Consider the following 27,436-nt stretch of genomic DNA (forward strand, 5'->3'; position numbering starts at 1 on the left):
TCTTTCGCAGCCCGTCTCTGTCACGTGATCGTTAAAGGGGCGGGCTTGAGTTGCGAGTCTTACCGCGGGATTTGGGAAAGGCTGTACGCTGCGGCAGCCATTTTGCGGCAAGGGTAGGCGCGTTTTACTACCCGAACCTGTTACTCCAGCCGTATGGGGGTTCCCAACGACCTCCAATCTGTGAGCCTTCTCCAGCCCACAAGACTTCCTGTTGCGCCCCGATTTCAGGACTTTTTCCACAACTAGGCTAATTTTCCCTGCCAAGTGTCCTTTTGACCTCTGACTCAAAGATCAGCTCTAAGGTTCCAAACTCGGGTCTGAGATGCGAAGAGGGTAGGATCTCTTCTAAATTCTCGCAGTTTTTAGCCCAGGGGTCCTCAATCCCACGCTTTACATGTCTTGCCCCAGGCCTGGGCTTTCGTGTCCCATAATTTCCTAACTTTCTAAACTAGCCCTGGATAAGAAGTTAACTCCTACTAAGCCTCACTCCTTGAGCTCTGCATCCCAACTCTGTACCACAGATCTGTTTGCACATTAAAGGACCCCTTAACCCTCAGATTCCTTGTGATTTGCGTCAGCTTCAATCCCTGCTCCCAAGGTTCCAGATTTTAGCCCTGTTTTTTTGCAATCCCAACTTCAGCTCCCAGATCAGGAGTTCAGCTCTAAGACTGTCAGACTCCATCACTGTGACCAACATTTTGGAGGATCTGTCCCCTCCCACTCTTGACCTTTCAGCCTAAGTCACAGACCCCAAAATGATTTCTCCATGTTCTCCCCCTTTAGAGCCACCAATTCCTCCTCCCGAAACCCCTGCATCCCAGGCCCTTAATGTTCCACTTCCTCCCCTTCCCCTAAACCTCCCCGAATTAGCTTTTCCACCCTCCAGTTGCCAGGGCCCTGTTCCCCCACCACCCCCGCTGCCGCCTCCGCCCCCTACCACTGGGTTTGCTCCCCCTCATGTCTTCGGCCTAGAGAAGAGTCAGCTCCTGAAGGAGGCCTTGGAGAGGGCCGGCCCAGTCCCCGGGAGCAGAGAGGACGTGAAGAGGCTCCTGAAGCTGCACAAGGACCGGTAAGGGTCCCCATGGCCCATCCCTCCCACCCGTGGTCTCACCCAGCCACCTCTCCCCACATATCTTCAGTCATCTTCTCTTGGGGTTTCCCATGTTCTCAAGGGCAAACAGTCTGCTTCAGCTCCCTATTTAGACGCCTTCAGTAGCTGTGTGCCTTCAGCAATGAAGAAAGCTCCTGCTCCTTGAGAGCACCTCATCCAGTGGGAGAAACAGATCGCTCCCTCCACCAGACAGTGACAGCCCAGAGAGGTCAGAGCCATCCGGAGGGAGTCTAGAGGGAGTTGGTGCCCCAGGAGTGGGGGGTCCCAGGGGCTTGTCTAGAGGAGGGAACCCCTGAGTGCTGTCGAGGAAGTTTCTTGATGAGAAGAGTAAATAGCTTTTGCCCAGGCCCAAAAGTGAAATGAAGAGATGTTCTTTTCAGGGACCTGCAAATATTTGACAGAGAAGCGGCAAATGTGGGGTTTCCCACGTGGCCAGGAGCCTGACACAGGGCATTGGAGCGAGGGGGCCTGTGAAGGAAGGTGGACTGTCCTGAGGGCTCTGGGGAGCTGTGGAAGGGCTTTGTGCCCTTCCAGGGAGGGAGGGAGGCTGCCTTCCAGGAGTGGAGATGGTAAGACTGGAGGCTAGGGGCCCAGAAGGAAGCTGCAGCACCCAGAGACCCAGGCAGGAGGGAAGGGGCCTAGACATGGGCTGGGGGTGAAGGGAAAAGGGAGAAGTGACCTGTCCCTGTCTGGAAGAAATTTCCAGTTCTCTAGACAAGTTTATAATCAGCCCTAAAGGCCCCAAGTATAGTAAGACAAATTGTTTTGTTTTGGTTTTTGTTTCTGCTACACTGTGTGGCATGTGGAATATTAGTTCCCCAACCAGGGATAAAACCCACATCACCAGTAATGGACGCACAGAGCCTAACCACTGGATTGCTGGGCAATTCCCCCATAGTGAGGCAAATTGAATGCAAGTAACAACCACCCACTATCTATACATGCCAAGTGCTGTTCTAAGTGTTTTTTACTTATTAATTTAACCTCAGCGATTCCATGAGGCAGGAACTTCTTTTTTTTTTAATTGAAGTATAGTTGATTTATAATGTCATGTTATTTTCAGGTGTACAACACAGTGATTTAGATATACATATAGACACATACATGTATGTATGTACATATATGCATGCATGCATGCTAAGTCACTTCAGTCGTGTCTAACTCTTTGTAACCCCATGGACTGTAGCCCACCAGGCTCCTCTGTCCATGGGGATTCTCCAGGCAAGAATACTGGAGTGGGTTGCCATGCCCTTCTCCAGATACAAAATAGCATATCTATGTTAAACTCAACCTTTTAATTTATCTCTCCCCCCTCAGGGCAGGAACTATTGTTACCCATTTTTCAGATGAGGAAGCTGAGATTCACATTGGTTAAGTCACTTGGCCACAGTGCTTAGAAGAGAAAGGGCATGGCAATGGGGTGCCCTGCTTTTTGCGGGGCGGGGTGGGGGGGGCGCCCTGCTTGTAACCAATGTGCTGTGATATCTCCTCTCATCAGGAGGGTGCCTCCCAGCCTTGCCCTTTCATTGGCTTTGGGATAGAGATATAAGCACATTGCTCAGCACCTCCTGAGCCCTGGTGGGGAGGGGGGAAGGATTGGAATCACCAAAATATTCTGAGTGGCCTCCCTAGAAGGGGCTGGGCCTGACTCTTATCAGTGATCTCTTAGACCTGGAGCTGTCACCTGGTTTTGCTCAAGGCTGAGTGAAGGGATTTTCATCCTAACTGCGAGAAAAACAGGTTTGAGAGGAGAAAACATGGAGAGTTTTGGCATTGATGAAATTAAATTCATGTTTTATGGCAAGACAAGAGAAAAATTTCTTTTTCTTAATGTGGATCATTTTTAAAGTGTTTATTGAATTTGTTACAGTATTGCTTCTGTTGTTTATGTTCTGGTTTTTTGGTCGTTTGGGCTTGTGGGATCTTCGTTCCCCAACCAGGGATCAAACCTGCATCTCCTGCTTTGGAAGGCAAAGTCTTAACCACTGGACCAACAGGGAAGTCGCAGCAAGATAAAATTTAAATGTGAATTGTTTCTTTGCCCTTTTGGGTCTCCTCCCTCCCATTTAGTACCTCCTTACAGAGTAATATTCCTTCTTAATCTCATCAAACGGAGAAGGCAATGGCACCCCACTCCAGTACTCTTGCCTGGAAAATCCCATGGATGGAGGAGCCTGTTAGGCTGCAGTCCATGGGGTCTCGAAGAGTTGGACACAACTGAGCGACTTCCCTTTCACTTTTCACTTTCATGCACTGGAGAAGGAAATGGCAACCCACTCCAGTGTTCTTGCCTGAAGAATCCCAGGGATGGGGGAGCCTGGTGGGCTGCCGTCTATGGGGTCTCACAGAGTCAGACATGACTGAAGCGACTTAGCAGCAGCAGCAATCTCATCAAAAGACTTTCCTTCTTAATCTTGTTAAGGGGTCAAAATGACCCATGTCCCACAACTTGCATTGTACTTGTAGATCTGGATTGAGTAAACTGTCAGTAATATTTTGACAACCCTTTGCCTCGAAAACTTAACATATAACTGTGTTTTGACATCTGATGGGTGGGGAAGTCCTCAGAGCGTTCTGAAAGACTGTCTCCCAGGTTATAATCCTCAGGTTGGCTCCAATAAAATTTTCCCTTTCTTTCGTTAATTTTTTCATCCATGGTGTAGAGCATGCATGCGTGCTCAGCTGCTAAGTCATGTCAAGTTCTTTGCAACTGTAGCCCACCAGGCTCCTCTCTCCATGGGATTCTCCAAGCAAGAATACTGGATTGGCTTCCCATTCCCTTTTCCAGGGGATCTTCTTGACTGAGGGATCAAACCCGAGTCTCCTGCATTGGCAGGCTGGTTCTTTACCACTGAGCCGCTAGAGCTCACCATGATGTAGAGACACCCCTTCTAATAAATTCCTCTGACTCCTAGTTGCAAAGCTTTTGCACATCTGCTCTTTGCCCCTTCAATGGCTGAGAAAAAGCAGGGAGTAGCAGGCAGAAGAATAATTCCCGTTGAACAGATGAGAAAACAGAGGTGGGGGAGGGAAGTGTCTCATCAGGGATGAAGGCAGTCTGACCCAGCCAAGAGCAGCCCTTAAGGGTGAGACCCTAGGAACTGGTTCCCTCATGACCTGAATGTGCCTCTGATTCAGTTTCAGAAGTGACCTGCAGTGGATCCTCTTCTGTGCTGACCTGCCCTCCCTCATCCAAGAAGGCCCTCAGTACGTACCCTGATTCGGGACTCCAGCCCCTTGGCCGGCTGTGCCCTCCAGCCTTTGCCCTCACCACCCTCTGTGAGGATTGACCGGGGAGTGTGGGAAGAGTGGGTTCATCCCAGGCAGCCTAGGGGGAAGGAAGAGGGGAGGGAGAAAGGGAACTTACCCAGGTCAGGGTCCTGGGAGCAAGCATAGTAAATTGAAACAAACAAGTCCATTATCTCTGAGTCCCCCTTAGCACCTGCTCCTCCTGGAAGCCCAGGTATATCTGCCTAACCTGCTACCCACTCACCCCACCCCAGCCCTCCAGCCTTGGGTTCAGGCCTTGGCCATCCTCTCTCCTAGGAGGGGGAAGTCAGGTCTCCCCACTTGACCTGGGAGACAAGGGAATTCCCCCAGGGCAGCAAACTGTTCCCTACACTCCAGCTTCCAGAGCAGAGGGGGCCAGGAAAGACTGGAATTAGAGGTTGGGGGGCTGGGCCTGTCTCTCCCCAGGTGTGGGCTGGTGGCCTTGTGGATGGCAGGCACCCTCCTGGCGCCCCCCAGCGGCACCCCCTTGGAGAGACTCGTGCAGGTGGCCATGGAGAGAGGATACACGGCCCAGGGGGAGATGTTCTCAGGTAGGTTGGGTGTGGAAGGGTGTTACCCAGATGTCCTGCAAGAGGGGACTGGAGAGATTGGCTGGGACATATCAGGCACATGGGGGACTTTGTTCCATTCTTTGCACCCTTCTTCCCCCGCCTCCTCACTGCCCCGCTGAAGAAGAGCAGAGTGTTATGAGGTGGACTCTGGAACCAGGCCACCTGGGTTCCCAGCCCAGCTCTGCCACTTCCTGCTGCATCACCATAGACAAGCAACTTATCCTCTCTGTGCCTCATTTTTTTTTTTTTTTTTAATTTTTTTTGCAGCAGAGTTGCTTCACAATGTTGTGTCAGTTTCTGCTGGACAGCAGGATCAGTTAGCCATACACGTAGATATACATTCTCTCTTGAGGACTTCCTTGTCATTCAGGTCATCATAGTGCATTGAGTTCCCTGTTCTATACACTAGATTCTCATTAGTTGTCTATTTCTTACATAGTATCAATGGTACATAGGTGTCAGTTGCAATCTCCCAGTTCCTCCCGCCCCCACCCGCTTGGTATCCATACATTTATTGTCTGTATCTGTGTGTCAGTGTCTCTGTTTTGCCAGTAGGATCATGTGTACCAGTTTCCTAAATTCCACACACATGCATTAATACAGGATCTGTGTCTTTCTCTGGCTTTGCACGTTTGCACGAAGAGATGATGGTCACAGTGAGGGTTATAGGCATTGATTCCTAAAAGCCTTTTTCCGGTGCCTGGTGCACAGTGACTGCTCCTCGTGTGTCTGCTCTGCCCCTGCAGTGGCTGACATGAGCAGGCTGGCCCAGGAGGCACTGGGCTGCCAGGCAGAGGTGCTCTGCGGCGGCCTGGGCGGTCCCAACAGAGACCACATCCTGCAGCACGTTGTCGCCGGACACCCCCTCCTTATCCCGTATCCCAGGGTCAGGGAGGGAGCCGGGCTGGGATGGGGGGAGTCGGGCAGGTGTGTGTGTGTGTCCCGGGGCCATCCCACAGCATTGGCCTTGACCGCAGTGCAGCTACGACGAGGACTTCAACCACGAGCCGTGTCAGAGGAAGGGCCACAAGGCCCACTGGGCTGTGAGCGCAGGTGAGTTCCCCCTCCCCTGCCCTGGACCCTCACCGTGGGCCTCCCTGATCCCGTCTCCCCTCCTCACATGCTCACCCTCGTGCCAGCCCCTCCACACTACTCAAGGCAGGAGCCAGGGTTGGCCCACCTTTGTCCCTACAGGGTAGTTAGCAGGGTCCTGGCCGGCAGCAGGTACTTCAGCATCTGTCAATCAGGGTTTTTCCCAAACAAGAAACTCAGAGCACAGAGAAGGATCAAACTGGGCTGCAAACCTGGTCCAGACACTCCCAGGCTCTGTGACTCTGGATCTCCAGGTCCCCATCTGGAAATCAGGGTGAACAGTCCCCAGGGCAGAGGGCTCTTTGAATGTTCAGACTCTTTAAATGGTGCCTGTTGGGTTCCATGTCTCAGTTAGTGTTAGCTATAGTCAGCAGCTTCGTCTTCGCACCTGTCTGGTAGAAGGCGGCGCCCTGGTGTGCACACCTCTGAGCACGGCTCTCCTAGACAGCTCGCAACAACTAGGTGATGACGTCTGCTCTGTTCGGTGCTGTCTTGGCCACCTCCCTGTGCTGACAGGCTGTTGGAGGCTGGACTTAAAATGCCTGCAGTTCTGGAGCCCAGCACCATGGGTTCAAATCCAAGCCCAGCTGTGCCCATGCTGTGTCAGTGCAGGGATCATGGCAGCGCCCACCCTGGAGGGCAGTGGGGGGACTCCGGGAGCCCCAGCCCCTCGTCAGGGCTCAGCTCCTACTCACAGCCACCCCCTCTTCCCCGCAGGGGTCCTGCTGGGTGTGCAGCATGTGCCCACCCTTGGCTACTCAGAGGATCCCGAGCTGCCAGGCCTGTTCCACCCAGTGCCCGGCACACCCCAACAGCCACCGTCCCTGCCGGAAGAAGGCTCCCCGGGGGCTGTATACCTCCTCGCCAAGCAGGGCAAGAGTTGGCACCACCAGCTGTGGGACTATGACCAAGTCCGGGACAGCAACCTGCAGCTGACGGATTTCTCGCCCTCTCGGGCTGCGGATGGCCGGGAGTATGTGGTGCCTGCCGGTGGGGTGCGGGCCGGCCTTTGTGGCCAGGCCCTGCTCCTCCGACCACAGGACTCCAGCCACTAGGCTCCTGTGGCCCCAGCTCAGCTGTGTCACCAGCCACAGAGTGCCCCAGCTTCTCCCTCTGAGCGACAGCCCGAGGGGTTGGATTGGACATCAAACCAGAGACCCTTCATTCAGGGTCCCCCAAATCCATCCTGGGCATCACCCCAACTCCCCCAAGCGCACCTTCCAGTATTGAGCACCTATTCTGGGCTGGGGTTATAGCCAGGAGCCACCCAGACCAGCTGCCTCTCTGCAGGGGAGAGACTGACAACGGCTGAGACCGCAGGGCTCGTCAGCAACCCCCCACCCCCTGCCCCAGCCATCAGTGCTGCATCCACCCGTTTCTGGCTGCCGACCACCCTCTCCCTGCACCCCTTGCCTCCCCGTGTCTTCACGTCAAGCCAGAGAAGCCTTTTAAAACACGAACTGTGGACTTCCTGGCGATCCAGTGGTCAAGATTCCGTGCTTCCACTGCAGGAGGCACAGGTTCTGACCCCTGGTTGGGAGCTAAGATCCTGCGTGCCACATGGTATGGCCAAAAACAAAACCCCAACCACGTTTCACCACTGCCCTCCAGAGAAGCTTCCAGCACCTCCTGCCTGCTCCTCGTGCTGCACCCTCCTGGGTACTAAACTCACCTGTCTCCCTCGCCCCAGGTTCTTCCTCCTCACATTTTCTCTCAGCTGCCTGGGGTGTCCTGTGCCTGCACCCAGCCCTCCGTTACAACTCCTGAACTCCACAGTCCTGGCTCCTTACCACTTCCTCAGGGAAGAGGCCTTCAGGCTCAGCACCTCCCCCACCTGTGTTCTCTCCTTATTTAAAAAGCAAAAGCTTCCACTGCTAGTTATTTGTGCCCACCCCTTCACAGTTAACGCATCAAGTCCCCCAACCCTATAAGAAGGGCACTAGATCCTCCCAGTTTGAGGGAAAAACAGGCTGGAGAAGTACCGTCACTGGCCTGAGGTCACAGGGCTGGCCAGTGGCAGGGCCAGATTCAAGCCAGGCATATAGCACCTAGACAGATGGAGTCAGGGCGGGCCAGGCACAAGAATAGCAACTCAGTGAAGCTAATGAACCACCAGCTCTGAGCCCACTTCTACCCCAGACCTGTCATCCCCTCACCTCATGTGGCACTAATGCTCCAGTTATGAGCTTTGAGCCCACAAACTCCAGATGTAAAAAAAAGACTCCACGAAATAGACTACGAATGTGTTTATTGGGGTGTCGTTGCAGGGGGAAGGCAGTGAAGCGATGTTGCCTCCTGATCCCCAGTGTGACCCCATCAAACTACCTCTCGTATAAATAAGTATAAAGATGGTCAGTAGAAAAGGAGCAACCCTCAGCCTGGAAGACCACGCCAGAGCTTTGGCTAAGGGGGAGGGAGCACCTCTCTTCCCCCAGCCCAGCCTCGTGGGCCAGGAACCCAAAGTTGGGAGCAGGAGGACAGAGGGGCTCCACCCGCACCTCAGGGTGCTGGGGTCTTCTGGTTTGGACCAGGCTGCCAGCCCTGCCCACCCTGCACCTCAGGCCCCAAACCAAGCAGGGCATTTTCCCAGCAGAGGCCGGAGAGGGGGCGCTCCCGAGGAAAGTAGCTGGGTCCCGAGCCAGGCCCAAGTCTGCCTGGCGTCAGAAAGCCCTAGCTGCGACCGCAGCCCTCTAGGAGGAAGGAGACAGAGGGCAGGAGGAGGAAGTCCCCAGCTGAGGCTGGTGCCTGAGGGTCGAGAGGGTGCTGCCACAGTGGCGGCACGGATGTGGCTGTGGCTTCGGTCGGCAGGGGGTCAGCAGTTCTCCTGGGAGCAGGGAAGGAGCCCGTGGGGCCAGGGGCGGGTAGGACAGGGTGACCCGAGCCCTGCCCAGCGGTGTCAGCCCTCAGCCCCAACCCACAGCGCCACACCCGCAGAGCCTCTGCCAGCCTCAGCCACCCCCAGGTGAAGAATGGGGCCGTAACTGCTGGGTGGGAGGAGAGCTGCTGCGTTTGTTCACTAATGAGGTCTGGCTCTCCAGCCCCGCCAGCAGCCAGCCCGCAGAGGGAGGGGCCGTGGTTACAGTCACTCTTGTGGCAACAGGCCCGAGGTCACGCCTGTACCGTGCAAGCGTGGGCAGTGCGTTCTTTCAGGGCACGTGGTTTAGCTGCGGCCACTGCATCCCCTCCTGGCTGGTCAGGGGCCCAGTCTGGTTCTGACTCAACCGCGGGCCCCAGCCAGGTCACACTGCCTCTCCGGTTCTTAACAACCTCCCATCTCGTCAAAGGGTGGGGCGGGCCCCCACCCCCATCTCCAAGGCCCTTCGGATCTTCCACACTGGTCCTGCATGGTGTGCGATGCAACCTCTCCCATCCCTGGACTTCAGCTCCCCTGTGGCCGACCTCAGGCCCCTTGCATCTCGGGGCCCCTCCAGCCAGATGGGCACCATCCAATAAATGAACCTGGTTGTGGACAAGCAGGTCAGCTCTGGGCCAGACCCTGGAGCAGGCAGATCATGTTGTCCAGGCCCCAGAGATAGCCGTCTTCGCGATTGCCTTCAGCCCAGGGCAGCCGGTGGCTGAGTGTCTGGTGGTCAGGCAGGGCCACGGTCTTGCCGAAGTCGATCATCCAGACCTTGGCCAGGCCGGTGTGGTCGTGCACAAAGAGGAGGGAACTGCCTACCACCTGCAGAGGAAGAGGCAGGAGGTTAAAGGGAGGGGCAGACACGGCCAAGGTCCCTGCCCCAGCAGACAGCTGAGAGGGTGGCTGATAGCATGGACTTTGGAGTCAGGCTGCCTGGGTTCAAGCCCCAGCTCTGCCACTTACAGGCTGCATGCCCCTCCCTGGGCAGGGGACTTTTAACTCTCCTTACCATTTACCTCAAAGACTGCTATGCATATTATCTATAGGAAGTAATCCACATAAAGCTCTTAGAAGACTTGCCTGTATAAACAAATGCAAAATACGGATTTCCCTGGTGGTCCAGTGGTTAAGAATCCACGTTGCAATGCAGCAGACAAGGACTCGGGCAACTAAGCCCGAGTGCCGCAACTCCTAAGCCTGCACACTGCAACTAGAAAGAAGCCAGTGACTAGAGAAGCCCGAGAGCTGTAACTAACACCTGACAGCTAAAATAAAAAAGTTTTTAATGTGAAACTGTTAGCTGTTACCCCTTTTCAAACTGGGGTACAAAATCCAATGCCTGCAGGATCCCAAGTGGGTCAAAGGAGCCTGGTGGGGACTGAGGGTGTGGATAATGCCTCCTCATGGTAAGGGGCAGCAGCTACTCAGCCCCAGGGAATTGCTACTGGTGACCCGAGGCAAGTGGCTTCCTTTTTTCCAGGCTCAGTTTCCTCATCTGTAGAATGGGGATGATGGTCAGAGCCCCCCTCCCTTTGCGGCATTCCATGTTCCACAGCTCACAAGCTGCCTTGTGGAGCTGAGCACACCACCCTAGGGAGATACCGGGCTGTTTTTTTCTTTTTAATTTAGAAATACAGGGCTTCCCTGGTGACTAAGTGGTAAAGAATCTGCCTGCCAATGCAGGAGACATGGGTTCAATCCCAGGTCCAGGAAGATCTCACATGCTGCGGACCAACTAAGCCGGTGCGCCGCAACTACTGAGCCTGCGCACTAGAGCCCGGGACCCACAACCACTGAAGCACACGTGTCCTAGAGCCTGTGCTCTGCAACAAGAGAAGCCTGCACACTGCAGCGAAGGGCAGCCCCTGCTTTCTGCAACCAGAGAAAGCTCGAGCAGCAGCAGCAGCGAAGACCCAGCACAGCCAAAAGTAAATAAATGAAACTTTTTTTTTTTAATTAGCAACACATTCCTTCCTCTTGTCTAACTACAGGTTTGCAAGCCCCTCCCTTTTGCTACTTGGGTTTCAAACATCAGTTCTTCCAGAGAACACAGATGACGGGGCAGCTGAGCAGGTGGCTGTCAGGAGAGGCGACGCCACCCAGTTCTGGATGGCTGTTGGCACATGGGGAGGAGCCCAGGACTGCCACATCTCCTGTGGTCCAAAGGGAACTAGAAATCCCGATTTTGGCGTGAAGTCTCAGGTTTTAAATCTTGGCAACTTGCTTTTTTTTTTTTTTTCAGATTCTAGTCACCAGGCAAGTGACACCAAACACAAGGATAGAAGAGACGGAGTCCCCAAGCCTCTTTGTGCCTCGCATGTGAAGCTCAAAGGCAGTGACAATGATGAGGGTGATGGTCAGTGATGACATGCGACAGTGAAAACTGGCACACACTGAGGGTTTCCTGTGGGCTGGGCTTTACCTAAGTTAATCCACTTAACCTTCACTACACCCAGGAGGCAGGTGCTACTGGTGCCCTGTCCTACGGGTCAGGAGACAGGCCTGCAGAGCCACTGCCCAGGCAGCTGGGGTTCAAACACGGGCCCACCTGACCCAGATGTGGCTCTTTCAGCAGTCAGTGCTAACAGGGAAAACAGGAGAGAGGGACTTGGAAGAGAGAGATGGAAGAGCGTGGAGATACACCTGGTGACGTCACCACAGACTTCCTGAGACAGCCCCAGAGAGGTGACAGCTTCCAAAGAGACACAGGCTGGGAAAGGGTGGGAAAGGGGAGGGGGAGAGCTGCCAAAGGAGGAATGCAGGGAACAATGACTGGAAGTCATTATGGAGACTTCCCTGGCGATGCAGTGGTTAAGAATCCGCATTCCAGATCCAACATGCAGTGAAGCAGCTAAGCTCATGCGTGCGCAACTACGACTGAGCTTGTGCACTACAGCCCAGGAACTGTGAGGACGGAGCCCACGTGCCCCGAGCCCACGCTCTGCAACAAGAGGCCACTGCAGTGAGAAACCCTTGCACCGCAACTAGAGAGTAGCCCCTGCTCTCCACAGCTAGAGTCCCAGTGCAGCCAAAAATAAAAAAATAAATAACATTTTCTTCCAAGAGAAAAGAATCTGCCTTCCAATGCAGGGAACTTAGGTTCAATCCATGGTCGGGGAACGAAGACTCCACATGCGACAGAGCAACTAAGCCTGAGCCCCGCCATCGCTGAGCCTGAGAGCCACAACAAAGATCTCGCGTGCCACAGCTAAGGCCAGATATAGCCAAAAATAAAGAAAACTTATTTTAAATAATTATGGCTACAAAATCGTCACAAGAGCTGGGAGCTCTTCTGCACTCTGAACAGCACTCTATTCGCTCACGTCCATCTCAGCAGCTCCATAAGGAAAGTACTATTTTCCCTTCCTCTACCAGGAAGAAACCAAGGCCCAAGGGGGTAGGTCACATGCCCCGGGTCACATGGCAGGGCCAGCCTTCATCCCAGGCCATCTGCCTGTAGTCCATGCTCCTAACTGTCCCCCTCCCTAAAATTCCTGACGCTGCTTACCCTAAAGAAGCAAACTCCCAAACCTGGGGGAGGGGCCTCGGTTTTTTTTTTGGCCATGCCATAAGGCTTGTGGGATCTTAGTTCTCCGACTAGGGGTTGAACCCAGGCCCTGGTCAGTGACAGTCCTCACCACTGGACTGCCAGGGAATTCCTTCAGGGTCTCCTTTTATAGCTTTGGCAGGTGACTCTGTCAGCGGTTTCTCCTGAGGCCACCTCGACCCAGACACCCCCCTCAACACCCACAGGGCCCTCTGTTCCCATGGCGGCTGGGGCTCGCACCTCATGGGTCCTGAAGAAGGGGGAGCTTTCCAGAGCCTCACGAAGTTCTTCTAGGCGTGCCACGTACTTTCTCTGTGGGTGAGAGGGAAGATTTCTTGGTTAGTTCATGGACTTTGTGGGTCTGTACCCACCTTAAGATCTCACTCCATCTCATTCCCCCCAAAGGAGTGGGCAGACCCCAGCCAGGATGGGATAAGAGGAGCCATGGGGAAATTGGGAAGGGGGGGTTGGGGGCGGGATTGGAGGCATCAGGGTGGCACAGACAAGAGTATAGCTGGTAGATTACATGAATGCCCACAATTCCTAGCAGCTTTTCCTACCAAGAGGCAGACTCTTTCCCTTATAATCTAGGTTTGATTGTATGAGTTGCTTTGGTCAATAGAACCTTGCAGGAATGAAGGTGGCCATTCTGAGCTCAGTCATTGAGAGACCTTGCTTTTTCACTTGCTCTCTTGGCCTGCTGCTTCCACTGTGAGAACAAGCCCAGGCCAGCCTGCTGCATGATCTAGCCAGGAGCTGAGACAGTGAGGCAGCCACCAGACATGACAGCAGGGCATCCCTGGACCTGCCCACCCTGACAAGACAGTGAGCAATGCCAGCCCAGCGTCAGCTGAAGCAAAAGATGGTTAACACAGGAGGAACAAGGATGTGGCGGTCCTATACTTCTAAACTTGGGGCCTGGGTGTCCTGCTCACCAGGATTGTATGGTTCCCGTCCACAAAATCCTCCAACACCTTTGTCACCTGCTCCAGCTTCTGCGTCTTCTTGAAGTTAGTGTTGCAGGTCCCATCGGCTTTCTGCAAGATGAGGGGTGTCATGGCTTTTCCTTCCCACACCCAACACCAAGCAGCCTTAGACACCTCTGGGGGGCAACTACCTGCCTCCAGGCTTACTTGCTGTTCAGGGGAAGCCAGCCCACCTGGTCATACTCAGCCCCAGGTCATACTCCTGAGCAACCAGTCCTTCAGGTCTGAACTTAAACCCCCTGGTTGAACCAGTCTAGCCAAGTGGGCTTTGGAGAGGCTTGGATCTGGCTTTGAATCATGGCTCTGATACTTCGTAACTTGGTGGCCTTGAGCAAGTCACCTGCCTCAACCTTGATTTCCTCATCTGGAAAATGGGATTGTGTTAATACCCACCTCCTAAAGCTGGTATAAGGATTAGGAGAGCCTGAGTGTGTAGGATCCATAGCACAGCGCTGGGCACCACTCAATGAAGTGCTCAGCCGCTCGGTCATGTCTGACTCTTTGTGACCCCGTGGACTGTAGCCCGTCAGGCTCCTCTGTTCATGGAATTTTTCAGGCAAGAATACTGGAGATGCTTTCGAATTGTGGTGCTAGAGAAGACTCTCGAGAGTCCCTTGGACTTCACAGAGCTCAAACTAGTCAATCTTAAAGGAAATCAACCCTGAATATTTGTTAGGAAGGACTGATACTGAAGCTGAAGCTCCAATACTGTGGCCACCTAAGGTGAAGAGCCAACTCATTGGAAAAGACCCTGATGCCGAGAAAGATGGAGGACAGGAGAAGAAGGGGCGACAGAGGATGAGATGGTTGGATGGCACCACCAACTCAATGGACATGAGTTTAAGCAAGTTCTGGAAGATAGCAAAGGAGAGGGAAGCCTGGTGTGCTGCAGTCCATGGGGTCGCAAAGAGTCAGACACGACTTAGCGACTCAACAACTCTAGGGGGTCTTCCCTACCCAGAGATCAAACCTGCGTCTCCTGTATCTCCTGCACTGGCAGGCGGATTCTTTACCACTGGGCCATCTGAGAAGCTCCCATACTACACTTGATCTTAGTGAAAAGGCAGAGAAGCAATAAAATAAAGGAGATTAATGTTACTTGTTATGTCTGAGAGAGGTACAAAGGGCCCCGAGTCATCCTGCCAGGCTATGCCAGGTGCCCTGTGGGCAATGGTAACACACAGGTAACAGCACAGGTGTAATTAGATGAGGGAGGCAGATACTGAATAAGATCATCATAAAGGGAGATAAGATAAGGGAGTGTAGGAAGTTATAAGGAGGTAAGGAGAGGCCCTGAACTAGTAGGACAGAAATCAAGGAGGGCATCCCAGAGGAAGTGGAATTTGGAAGGAGACTGGACAGTAACTGAGAGTCAGTCAACCAGGGGAAGGGGGAACAGCAGTCCTGGCACAGGAAACAGCAAATACAGAGGGCCTGTGGCAGGAGACAGGAGAACCCTTTCAAAGAAATGAAAGTACTTCACTGTGCCATCTATAGGGGCTTGTGGCACACCCACAGAGAGCTAATACAGAGGGGAAGGGGAGGAAAATCTCTCTCTCTCTGCAATGACAAGGAAAACTCTCCAGGACCATGCCATCTTTTGTAAGAAAGAGGAAAATGTTTGTATATACAGGAAGAAATATAAGTAACTGATCAAGTGGTTCCCCAAGAGGAGGTGCGGGGTTGGAGGGGTGGGGGCACAGAACAGGAAGGAGAGCAACAGGGTTGGGAGAGAGATTTCTTTTACAATATTTTGACTTTTAAACTGTGGTGGCTAGCTATTCACAGAATTAGATTTAATTTACAAAAAAAAAAAAAAAAAAAGGAAGAAAAAAGAGAAAACTTTTCTGCATAAGGAGGAAGAAGCCCATCCAGCTGCTATATCAGATGATGGATCAGAGTGGGTAAGTCCAGGATCTGGGAGCCCAGGGAGGCTGGGGTAGGAGAAGGTGGGGCTGGATGCGGACAGGGCTTCTGGGAGGGGGAAAAAAAGTGGAATCAAGAGACTTTCAGGCAGGTGGACAGATAAAACTTGGTCTGCGACAGACATGGCAGGAACAGGGAAGCGGGCCTCTCCCAGCCTGTTTTCCATCCTCTGCAGTCTCCTGCTTGCTCTCCAGATCTGGCATCTTTCCAGTTTTTTCTGACATCCTAGTTGGTTGGTTTTTCTGTCACTCTGTCTCAGACCTAGCTCTTAGCCCTCCGGAAACAGGCCAGCAGCTCCTGGGCCTCACCTTGATGCCCTCGATCCGGAAGCCCAGGGTGGAGGTCGAGCTCACGGTCTCCCTCCACTGCATGTAGCGGGGCTTGGTGACCGCACACTGGGCATGCTCCTCGGGGGTGGGGGCCCCGGGGTCCACAGCCACCATCTTCTCATACATGTCCTTCCGAGGCCGGGGCCGTTCTCGCGCCTTCACCAGCTCCTCCTCCAGGTAGGTCCTGGGACACAAAGGATGTAACAAGGGAAACCATGAAGAACAAAGCTGGAGGACTTTTACTCCCTGATATCAAGGAGTGTTATAAAACTGTAGTATGGCACAAGAATAGACAAATAGATCAGTGAACTGGGACAGAGTCCACAAACAGAGAGACAAGTACATTCACCCGATTTATGACAAGGAAGGCCCTGCAGTTCAATGGGGAAAGAGCAGTCTTTTCAATCAATGATATCAGGCCAACAGGATATCCATATGGAAAGGGAAAATGAACCTCAATCCCTGCCTCACACCATATATAAAAATTATATCTAGATGGATTGCGGATCTAAATGTGAAAGTTAAAACAAAGCTTGTAGGGGCTTCCCCAGTACCTCAGTGGTAAAGAATCTGTCTGCCAGTGCAGGAGACACAGGTTTGATCCCTGGTCCGGGAAAATCCCACATGCCACACAGCAACTAAGCCCATATGCCACAACTATTGAACCTGTGCTCTAGAGCCCAGGAACCACAACTGCTACTGAGCCTCCACACGCTAGAGCCCATGCTCTGCAACAAAGAGAAGCCACTGCAACGGGAAGCCTGTGCACCGCAGCTAGAGAGTAGCCCCTACTCGCTGCAACTAGAGAAAAGCCCTTGTGGCAGCAAAGACCCAGCACAGTCAAAAGTAAATAAATGATTTTAGAAAAAAACAAAACCTGTAGAAGAAAACACAGGAGATCGTCGTGATCTTAAAGTAGGCAGATTTCTTTAAAAGCTACTAACCATAATGAAATAAATTGATAAACTGTACTAAGTTAAAAGTACTTCTGTTTATCAAAAGACATTATGAGAGTGAAATGGGAGAGTTGGAGAGAGAGAGAATGGTGCGTGTGTGTGTGTGTGTGTTTGTATCTCCAGCAAAGGACTTGTATCCAGAATATATAAAGACTTACAAATCTTTACAACAAAAAGAGAGCCCAGTCGAAAAATGAGCAAAACTAAATAGTAAAATGGGCAGTTTTCAAAAGAGGATATCCAAATGGCTAATTAATGCTTAATTTCTTTGGTCATCAGAGAAATAGAAATTAAAGCAATAAAGAGATACCCGCCAAGATAGCTAAAAGTAGTAAAACAGGTAATACGAAGCATTGATGACAAGATAAAACAACTGGAACTCTCATACACTGCTGGTGGGAAAGGATGCTAGTACAACCACTTTGAAGATTGGCTTAAGACTTCCCTGGTGGTCCAGTGGGTAAGATTCTGTGTCCCAGTGCGGGGGGCCCAGTTTGACCCCTGGTTAGGGAACTAAATCCCACATGCCACAACTAAAGATCCCACATGTCACAAGCTGGGCCTGATACGGCAAAATCAATAATTAAGTATTGTTTAAAAAGAAAAAGATCAGTTTGGTTTATCTTCAAAAACATCTACCCAACCTTTCACCTCTGCCCCATGGCTGCCCCTGAACCTACCTGCTGCCCATCTTGCAGTCCATGATGGAGGGGTTCTCAAAGTCTGCCAGGAGATCTTCCATCTGGTTAAAGGTCTGGCCATCCCGCTGCACCATGCCATAGTAGGCTGGCACAAAAGGCCGCAGGGGGTCACGCATCAGCTGCTCCAGGCTGCGCTGCTCATACTGACAGAAACGCTTCAGAATCCAACCATCTTCTCCTGCCTGAAAGTTCCCTATGAGCAGCCATCAACAAGAGGGTCAGAAAATGAATGAGCCACTTCCCTGTCTGTCTCAGATCCTGGCCACCATCATCTTGCCTGACCCGTCTGCAATACTTTCTCTCCCTCCCTGCAGCTCTCAAAATCTTGGCCAGGGGAATATATCTGAATCAGTTCTAATCAGGTGGACGAACTAGAGCCTATTATATTGAAGTAAGTCAGAAAGAGAAGTATAAATATTGTATACTGATGCATATATATGGACTCTAAAAAGATGGATTTATTTTCAGGGAGTCAATGGAGAAACAGACATAGAGAATGGACCTATGGACATGGGGGGAGGGGAGAGGGTGACATGTATCCAGCGAGTAACATGGAAACTTACAATACCATATGTAAATGGGAACAGCCAATTCCCACAGCCAGTGGGAATTTGCTGTAGGATTCAGGGAACTCAAACAGGTGCTCTGTGACAATCTAAAAGGGAAGAATGGGTAGGGAGATGGGAAAGAGTTTTGGGAGGGAGGGGACATGGCTGATTCTTGTTCATGTATGACAGAAAACCACAAAATACTGTAAAGCAATTATCCTTCAATTAAAAAAATATATATTGGCCAGAGTTGGTGAAGGAAGGGCCTAGTTCTGCATTTTTGTCTAAACAGAGTCAGATTCCCAGCACACTATGTTCTCATTTGTTTTGTAATTTTGGATTATGAGCTCATGATCAGCAGTGAAAACTTTTGTGAGAGCTGAGTCAAGAGCATGACTCTCCCAAGCAGATTTGCATTTGTTTCAGCCTGGAGTCCCAGAGTGCTAACAAACGGACCTTGTTAATTCACAAATCTGGCATTTCCTGGGCCATGCAGATAGTGTAGAGTAGAATGACAGATAGTACTTTCAGATTATATTTTCCAAAATGTCTGTAATGGTAATCATGAACCCTTCTCCTGGGGCATTTGTTTTGTTTTCATCATATATATATGATGAGTAAAGAGTAGCTCATGTCCACACGCTCTTCTAGAATTTTGCCACTCCAATCAAGAAGTGGAATCTAATTCTTCAATTCTTTTCCCCTTGATTCTGACAGAATCTTGACTGTCAACACTATGACTTCAGAGTCTGAGATGCAGCCTCCACTTTGTTATCACAGACCCTTGCCTTTCAGTCCTGAGCTACCAAGTAAGAAATCTGCTGAAGCCACCATACTGTGAAGAACCCCAAGCAGCCACACAGAGAAGTCACACATGGGCTTTCCAGCTGGCAGTCCCAACGGAGAACCAGCCAATAGCCAGCATCAACTGCCTGGTATGTGAATGAATGAATCTCCAAAGGTTTCCAGCCTGCAGCCTTTGATTTTCCTAGCTGAATTCCCAGGTATCATGGCGCAGCAATAAGCCATCCCAGCTATGCTCTGTCTGAATTCCTGACCCAAAACTTATGAGTGTAATAATATGGTTGTTTTATTCCACGAAGTTTTTTTTTTTTTTCCCAAACCACTAAGTTTTGAATTTTCTGTTTTTGGTTTTTTTAAACTCAGCAATAGTAACTAGGATACATACAGATGGCAGGCCTGTGTTGACGGTTTTGTTGGTGGGGGGCAGGGGGGACTTTGCCTTTCTCTGACTCAGATCTGAGGATGAACAGCAAGGTAAGTTCCCTTCCCTTTGTTGATAGGAACAATTTGTCTAGTCCAGCCCACTGCCAGTTTTTGTAAAAAGAAAAAAAAAAAAGCTTTATTGGAACACATTATCTATGTCTGCTTATATACTGCAAAAACAGAGTTGAGTACTTTATATTTATTATCTAGCCCTTGACCAAAAATGCCTTTGCTTGGCCTCATGCTACTATGTGCTTAAGACACTGTGCTAGGTCCTGGGGGGGGTGGGGGGGTGACATTTAAGCTGTTGTTTGTTGTTGTTTAGCCACTAAATTGAGTCCAACTTTTTTGACCCCATGGTCTGTAGCCCGCCAGGCTCCTCTGTCCATGGGATTTCCCAGGCAAGAATACCGAAGTGGCTTGCTATTTCCTTCTCCAAAGGCTCTTCCCCACCCAGGAATCGAATCCCCATCTTTTGCATCAGCAGGCAGGTTCTTTACCACTGAGCCAACAGGGAAGCCCCATAGCTGTTGTTTCCCGGGGGCCTACTCTGCTCCAGACACAGGATGGGGATACGGACTGGTAACTGCCATTTAGGAGGGGCAGGGCCCCAGTGAGGAAAAGTAACTTGCCCAGGGCCATCCACAGATAAAGAGCAGAACTCAGATTCAAGCTCAGGCCCCTCTGTCTCCATGATCAAAGATTTGCCTGCCAGCACCCTTGACACCAGGCTAACAGGAAACAGCCCTCCATCCTGAGGTATGAATGGCCTAAGCACGTGCCGCAACAGCTCCAGGAACTACAGACTGCCACTAAGCCCATTTCACAGATGGGGGACCTAAAGTACAAAGAGCGGTTCCTTCCCCGCCCAGGCATCTCTGCCCACCTCGGCCTGCCCCTCAGCCACCCTTCTCCCCACCCGCTCTCACCAGAGTGTCCAGACAGCTGGACCCAAGGGTAGTGTTTTCGGAAGGAGACCACAAAGGGCGAATACTTCAGAACTGTCTTCAGCTTCTTCCACGGCTTGTTCTGTGTGGGGCAGAGAGGGTGGGGTCAGGGTTGAGGCCAGGAAGGGAGGGTGAGGTGAGTGCCCTGAGAGGGAACCAAGGGGCAGCCTGGGGTCTTTCCAAGGGCCAGGGGGGGCTTCCTGGAATCACTGGGGTGAGCAAAGCTCACTTACTTCAGTAATCATGAGTACCCCCCAATGCCTCAGCAAAGGTGAGAAGAGTCCCTTTCCATTTATCTCAGTGTCATTTTTTTTTTTTTTGGCTGCACAGCATAAGGGATCTCCCCCAATCAGGGATCGAACCCTATGTTGGGAGTACAGATTCTTAACCACTGGACCACCAGGGAAGTCCCTCAGTGTGATCACTTTGTATCTGTGTCTCTCTGTCCTCCTCAAAGAAGTAAAGATAGGCTAGGTTTTGCTGTAGTCACCAGCAACACCTCACATCTTTCCACGACATACACACACCAAAAATGGGGAAGCCTGCTGTTCCTAAAGGAAGTCAGATCTTCCAGGGAAAACGATAAAGGAGTTGATGGATAGAGGCCGAACAGCAGAGAAAGAGAAGTGGAGACAGGGGACAAAGTGAGGACTGGGACAAAGACAGGGACCGTGGCGGCCCTAACAGCTGCTCACCAAAGACCTCAGGCCCGCCTCCCTGCCAGGGATACCCTGCCCTCTCGAACTTAGCTTTGGCCAATGCAATGGGAGTGGAAGTGTCGCTTTTAGGTGGAGTCTTAAAGCCAGTGAGTGACTCCATGTTCTTTTTCCTGTTAAAGAAGGGGGCGGGGCGGGCAGGGCACTGTGGGAAGAGAAATAGCAGCTGAGTGAAGGCAGCATGGAGCAGGGGGCCCTCGCCTCACCCATCACTGCTGAGGGCCCATGTTCAATCCCTGGTCAGGGAACTAAGATCGCACAGGCAGCACAGCCAAAAGAGAAGAAAAATCCTTCATTGCTCCAAGTCACTAAGTTTGGGCGCTGTTTGTTACTACAGCAGTCCTGACCTCTTCCCACTGACACAGAGTTACTAGAAGAGAAAGAAAGAGAGAAACAGAATGGGAGAGGCGGAAATGACAGAGGAAGAAAATGAAACCTAGATGCAGAGAAAAGGTGGCAGCAAATAAAACAGAGACGCCAACAGAAAACAAGCATTTAGTTGTATCCTGTTGACTCAGCCAAGAGCATCTTGAGAAGTGGTTAGGGCCTGAGTTCACTGCGTATGCACACACACACACACCCATGAGCGTACACACACACCCGTGCATGCACACATGCATGCATGCTTCAGTCCTGTCCAACTCTGTGTGACCCTACAGACTGTAGCCCACCAGGCTCCTCTGTCCATGAGATGTCCCAGGCAAGAGTACTGGAGTGGGTTGCCAAGCCCTCCAGGGGATCTTCCTGACCCAGGAACCAAACCCTAATCTCTTACGTCTCCTGCATTGGCAGGTGGGTTCTTGACCACTACCTACACACACACACACTCAAATATAGCTTCTCTGCTCTAAGCACATACCAAACTCTTAGCAAGGATTGGGAAAACAAGTTGTGTCCAGAGGAAAAAACCTACATGGCTCATCTCCCTCCACTGAGGGTCAAAGTCATGTTATCTCCTACACCCTGAAAACCCCGTTACCTAGCAGACATCTAATGGTGGGAAGGTCAAACACAAACCAGGGAGTTGGACTGCAGGACTCAGGAAGGGTTCTTCCCTCCCCTCTCCAGCTGCCAGCCATGGAGAGGAGGTGATGAATGAAGGTTCCTGTTTACTAAGCACCTGGAACATTCCAGGCACAATGACAAAGGCTCAGTGTGGCATAACCCACCTAATCCTAAAAACACCATCCCAGGAGGATTGTTGACTGTATTACAGGGGTGGAAACAGACTCAGAGGGGTGAAGTCACCTGCCTAAATCACACAGTGTAGTGTTGGGGTTCTATCTCTGGTCTGCCCCCACGGCCCTGGGGTTATCCACCACAGCCCTGCCAGATTACAAGCCTTGACTGAGGGCAGAACTGAGGTTGCCATGGTTACAAGCATGTCCCCAGTCATGGCCTGACACAGAATATGTGCTCCAAAAATATAGTTTGGGTTGAAGGAAGTTGATTGAAAGTGTGTTTTTCTTTCTGTCTTTTAATCATAAGCAGATTCAGTATCTTCTTTATCTCTTTTTTCTTAGATCTGATGGTTAGTCTGGGCTGTCTCAGATTTCATCATGCCCTCAGCTCACATGTCCCCCCCCCCCCCCCTCCCCCGCCCCCCTCCAGGAAGCCCTGATACCCTAGGTCTGGCCAGTCACCTTCTCTGGACTCCCACAACCCTGTGGGCTTCCCCCATCCCAGCCCTGACTCCTCCAAGCTGTCACTGCCTGGTGATGAGTTTGTCTCCGCCCAGTGACCTGGGAGCTCCATGCAGGCAGCATTTGGGTCACTGCGTGTTCCCAGGAAAACCAACATGGAGCCAGACACATAGCAGGGACTTGGGGACTGTCTGTTGCCTGATTAGGAGGATGCACGTGAGAAGGAAGGAAGCGGGGAGGAAAGGAAGAAAGTAGCTGAGTCTTTAAGGTCAGATGGGATTTCAAAACAAGGGAGCAGGAAGCGAGGGGTATTCTGGGCAGTGGGAATGGCTTGAGCAACAATCGGAGGCAGGATGGCAGCAGTGTGTTCGGGGAACAGCGTGTACTTAGGCTCCGTTGCAACAGCAGAAGGGGTCAGGAGGGGAGAAGGGAAGCTGAACAGAGGAAGGAGCCTGGAGACAGGAAGCTGTGAACTCAGGACCAAACTCCTGGTCGCTACTATCAGGAAAGCCCTGGGGAACCATGGAAGACTCCAAAGCTGGGCACCTTCATATGTTAGTCACAGCTGGGCCCTGGAGACAGATTCTAGAGGAGGAGAAAACACCAAAGACAGAAAGCCTCCAGAGGAAGGCAGATGAGGAGGAATGGATCCACACATTATAGGGGTGAAAATGCCTGGGTTTTTAACTCAGTCAGAACTGAGTTAGAATCTAGGCTCCGACTGGACGAAGCCAACTCTAAGCAAGTGATCTCACCTCTGTAGGCCTTAGTGTCCCCTCTGTAAAATGGAGATAATAATCCCAAACTTAGAGTGCTGTTAGAAAGATTCAATGAGTTAATACATATACAGCACTTAGAAAAAGTGCCTATCGTTCAGTAAAAGTTGGAATCTGTGCCTTCCAAGGTCTGTGACTTTGGACAGGTCTGTGTGTTTCAGTCTCTTCATCTGTAAAATGGAGATAAAGGAATCTACCTCATAGGGCTGCTGTGAAGTTTAAATGAGTTGAAACAAGCAAAGAGTTCAGCACAGGGACTTCCCTGGCAGACCAGTGGTTTGGATTCTGCACTCCCAATGCAAGGGGAGAGGGTTTGATCCCTGATTGAGGAGCTTAAATACCTTGTGCAGCAAGTTGCAACCAAAAAATAAATAAATCAACAAAAGAGCTTGGCACAGGGCTGGGCATGAGTGAGTGAGAGCTGGTTTTGTTTTTTTTTTTGAGAGAGTTTTTTTTTTTCCTTCATTCACTCCAGCTCAGCGGCTATGAGACGCCAAGGAGGTGAGGGAATAGGGAGAGGGAAGAGCAACAGCAGAGCACCAGAGGGTCAGTGCAGGCAGGCTGCGGCAGGCCTATCTGTTACACCTGCGGCCACATGTGTGAGCATGTTCAGAGAGCGAAGCAGGTGGGGTGAGTGGGGCTCAGGGCAGGCTCCAGCCAGGGGCCCCAGGACAATGGGAGGATCCAGCAGACTGACCCATGGGAGGCTCTCACACCTGCCTCTGCACTGACCCTCCCTCCCTGAACCTGCCCTGCCAGCCCTCCTGATTCACCAGCAGAGAACCGCACCCAAGCTGAGGATGGAGGATGTAAACAAGAGATTGCAGGAGCACCCTGGGGAGCTGGGGGTAATGCAGTGGGGAGACGGAGAGTCCTTGGCTGGGGTCCCTTAGCGTTTGGGGTTCACACAGCCCTTTGAGAATGATTTAAAAAAAAAAATACTGGGCACTTGCTCCCTGCAGAAGTGAATGAGCTTAGGGGTGTTGAAGGCTGATGATCCCTTAAGGCAGCTACGGGCCCCAGACTAAGAAAAGTGGGGTAGAAAGTGCACCCTTTCTGTCTTCCTAAACTAGTATTCTTTAAAGTCTGGGGGGCAGGGAGGGGTGGTCACAGATTGTCCAGAGGATCCAACAGAAGTTACAGACCCTTGCTGCAACAGCATGTGTATATACTCACAGGACTCACACAACTTTTAGGGGTTCCTGGGTGCCATGAAGTTGGCCAGCAGCCATCCATTTTAGACGGGGAGGCGGGGGAAAGGAGAGAATGAAGAGGAGGGCACCTGGAGAGCTAGGAACCCTACTGTCAAAGGGAAGAGGTTGGTGGATGGAAGAGGTGCCTGGAGATAAAACTGCTGCTGGAGTTCTAGAGAACTTCTCAAAGGAAAGGCGGGGGTGGGAGAGTTGGGGGGTGGGCTATGGGGTCTGTAGGGGTCTGGCTCAAGGGCAGGATGGGTCCCACTCACCCCAGACCTGTCCTCGGGGTCGCTGGCACCTCCGCCCCCAGCCACCACGTCATCCTCAGACTCGTCGAAAGAGGAGGCAGAGGAGAAGCCACCACTGCCCGCCTCAAGCTGGGAGGGGGGTCCCCCTGGTCGAGCCTCAGGCTCAGGTGTCTCCGGAGTGATAATGAGGCGGGGCACAGGGGTCATGGGGCTACCCTCCAGGTGAGAGTACCGGTGAGTCACCAACTCCCTGTGTTCTGGTTCCTCTAATGAGTCATCTTGGTTGGGCTCCCCCAAAAGGCAGTCTGTCCTAGGCTCTGTCTGGGGTCCGTCAGTGCCAGGCTGTGACCACAAGCCATCGATATCTTGTGTTGGGAAACCACAGGGGTCAAGCTGCTTCCAGGCTGTTTCAGTGTCCTGTTGTATCTGGGAGCCATCAGTGTGCAGCTCCGTCCAGGAGTCTTCGGTACCTTTTTCCGTCCTGGAACCCTCGGTAAACGGTTGTTTCCAAAAGCTGTCAGCACTCCGCTCTGTTGAGAGAGGGACCCCCTCTGGCTGGGTCCGGACGCTTGACCTGTTCTGGTGGGTGCAGAGGTTATCCGCCCTGAGCTTGGCCCTCTCTGACTGGGTCTGTGACCCATATATTTCTAGTTCTGTCCAGGGCCCGTCAACCCCTGGCTGTGCCCAGAGGTTAGCCCTCTGGGGCTGAGACTGGAGGTCAGTCCTGTGTGGATCAGCCCAAAAACCATCTGTCCCAGTCTCTGTCCAGTCACCGGCTGTATCCAGCTCTGACCAGTGGCTGCTCCCTCCTAGATGTGTCCGGAGAATGGACTTGCCTGGCTCCGTCGTTGTGTTGGGCCGCTCCGTCTCCGCTCCGAGGCCAGCTGCTTCAGGCTCAGCCCGTCCGTCGGCCCCCGACGCAAGCCCGAGGCTGGCCCTCTCGGGCTCGGTAAGGAGGTTGGACTCCTCGGTCCGGGCCCGGGGTCCGCCCCCTTCCGGCCGTCCCACCGGGCCCCCTGCTCCGGGCCCAGGTCGTTGCTGCCCTGGCTGCCGCCGCCGCCCCCCTCGCGGCGCCGCCAGTCCCATGCGGGCTGTCGCCGGCAGCGCCTGGGCCTCCGCCTCGTTCAGGCTTCCCCGGCACGGGCAGCGCCTCATGCCCGTTCGCAAGGTTCGGGCTTCGACCGGGCCCAGCCCCTCCTGTCCCTTTAAATCCCGCGAGGGGTGTGGCTGGGGAGCCCCAATTCGCGGGTTCCGGCCCTCGGAGCTCCAGCCCGCCCAGCCACGGAGGGGTTAACCGATACTCCCTCCTCCATCCCGGGGAAAGCCCCGAAGCCCCGCCTCGCCGGACGTGACGTAAGGGACGGGCCTTGTCTGGCTCCTCCCACCTCCTTTGGCTGGGTGGACTGCGAGTCCGTGACAGGTCGTGTTTGTGGTGCTCGTGTCCTGATCGCGGGCGAGTAGACCCCTCTCTACACCCTCGCAACTAGTCCAAACTCGCCACACCCTCGACTGGCTAGTTTAGTCTCCCTGTAACCCCCTGCGACGAGTCCAGCATCCCGCTCATTCTTACCGCAGCGCCGGGAAGGACTTTCAGAGACTTGGGAATTCTATTTGCGTCAGTTGAGACCCGCCTCTGCTAGTTCCTAGCCGCGTCCCCCATGAGGGAGTGACTTCCACTCCCAACCCCTTGTCTGAGCCCCAGACTCAGTTTTCTCACCTGTAAAATGAGGATACGTTACTTTATTGTTTGGAAAAAGGTGTGTTCAGTGTCACAGGAGCCAATTACTTTTAGCAACTGGGAAATTGTGGCCCAGAGCAGTGAAAGAAATTGAAGGCCAAATTCTGGTTCCAACACGGACTTCCAGGATGACCTCTCCCAACAGAATTGTCTCTTCTGAGCCTCAGTTTCCCCATCTGTAAAAAGGGTTGTTATGGGGATTTTTAATTTACTTACAATAACACATTTGTGTACTTGTTTTGTTCCAGGAGCTGCACTTACCATTTTGTACCCCAAAATCTTAAAAGGTGGGATCATCGTTATCCCCGTTGCACCATCAAGGAAACAGAGGCACAGAAAGGCAAAGCAGTGAGTCCAGATCACACATCTGAGAATTCCCTTGGTGGTCCAGTGGCCAAGACTCTGCACTCCCAATTTAGGGGACTCAGGCTTGATCCCTGGTCAGGGAACTAGATCCCACATGCCACAACTAATGAGTTCACATGATGCAAAGAAGGTGGAAGATCCTGTGTGCTGCAACTAAGATCCTGTGCAGCCAAAGAGGTAAAAAAAAAAAAAAAGATCATACATATAATTGTATAGATTTGAACCTTCAGTTCAGTCACTCAGTCGTGTCCAATTCTTGAGTGACTCGTGAGTGACTCCTTGTAGCACATCTGAGCTGGCTCTGTTTACCTCCAGACTTCATCTTATCCTTTTTGCCTCATTCACTCTGCCTTTAACCTCTTTCCTATTTTTCTTCCATGGCAGGGACTTTGAACTGGTTGTTCCCTCTGCCTGAAACATTCTTCCCTCAGCTATTTCAATAGTTTCTTCCCTCACCTCCTTCAGATCTTTACTCAAAGGAAGTCTGCTCAATGTGGCCTTTCCTGACTGCCCTATTTATTTATTTTTGATCCACACCAAGTGGCATGTGGGATCTTAGATCCCAACTAGGGATCAAAAAACAAGACCCCCTGCAGTGGAAGTGAGGAGTCTTAACCATTGAACCATCAGAGAAGTTCCCTGAACCACCCTATTTAAACGCAGTCTTCCCTCCTCTCCCTG

The 27,436-nt window shown here is 52.1% G+C and overlaps 2 protein-coding genes across 4 annotated transcripts; one reads left to right on the plus strand and one right to left on the minus strand.

Moving 5' to 3' along the window:
- Positions 1–69: 69 nt before the first annotated feature.
- On the plus strand, positions 70–19,274 carry CUNH19orf54 (chromosome unknown C19orf54 homolog). 3 transcript variants are annotated; one of them, XM_040252787.1, is made up of 7 exons: positions 70–113; positions 973–1,069; positions 4,250–4,318; positions 4,808–4,932; positions 5,700–5,829; positions 5,936–6,006; positions 6,763–8,277. In XM_040252787.1, exons 4-7 carry the CDS (start codon positions 4,830–4,832, stop codon positions 7,098–7,100), a joined length of 642 nt encoding a protein of 213 aa, XP_040108721.1. In that variant the 5' UTR covers positions 70–113; positions 973–1,069; positions 4,250–4,318; positions 4,808–4,829; the 3' UTR covers positions 7,101–8,277. The 3 variants fall into 3 exon arrangements, with proteins under 3 accessions (XP_040108721.1, XP_040108720.1, XP_040108719.1); XM_040252786.1 differs by lacking the exons at positions 5,700–5,829; positions 5,936–6,006; positions 6,763–8,277 and adding exons at positions 11,148–11,261; positions 17,665–17,741; positions 18,616–19,274 and having other exon boundaries at positions 70–1,069; XM_040252785.1 differs by having other exon boundaries at positions 70–1,069.
- Positions 8,280–26,013, minus strand: ITPKC (inositol-trisphosphate 3-kinase C). The gene is made up of 7 exons (XM_040252697.1): positions 24,673–26,013; positions 20,055–20,154; positions 17,330–17,543; positions 15,673–15,877; positions 13,388–13,489; positions 12,693–12,764; positions 8,280–9,727 (listed from the first exon to the last, which is right to left on the minus strand). Exons 1-7 carry the CDS (start codon positions 25,804–25,806, stop codon positions 9,524–9,526), a joined length of 2,031 nt encoding a protein of 676 aa, XP_040108631.1. The 5' UTR covers positions 25,807–26,013; the 3' UTR covers positions 8,280–9,523.
- Between the last annotated feature and the right edge of the window lie 1,423 nt (positions 26,014–27,436).

This window comes from Oryx dammah, unplaced genomic scaffold (genome assembly GCF_014754425.2).
Source record: "Oryx dammah isolate SB20612 unplaced genomic scaffold, SCBI_Odam_1.1 HiC_scaffold_13, whole genome shotgun sequence".
Classification (NCBI taxonomy): Eukaryota; Metazoa; Chordata; class Mammalia; order Artiodactyla; family Bovidae; genus Oryx; species Oryx dammah.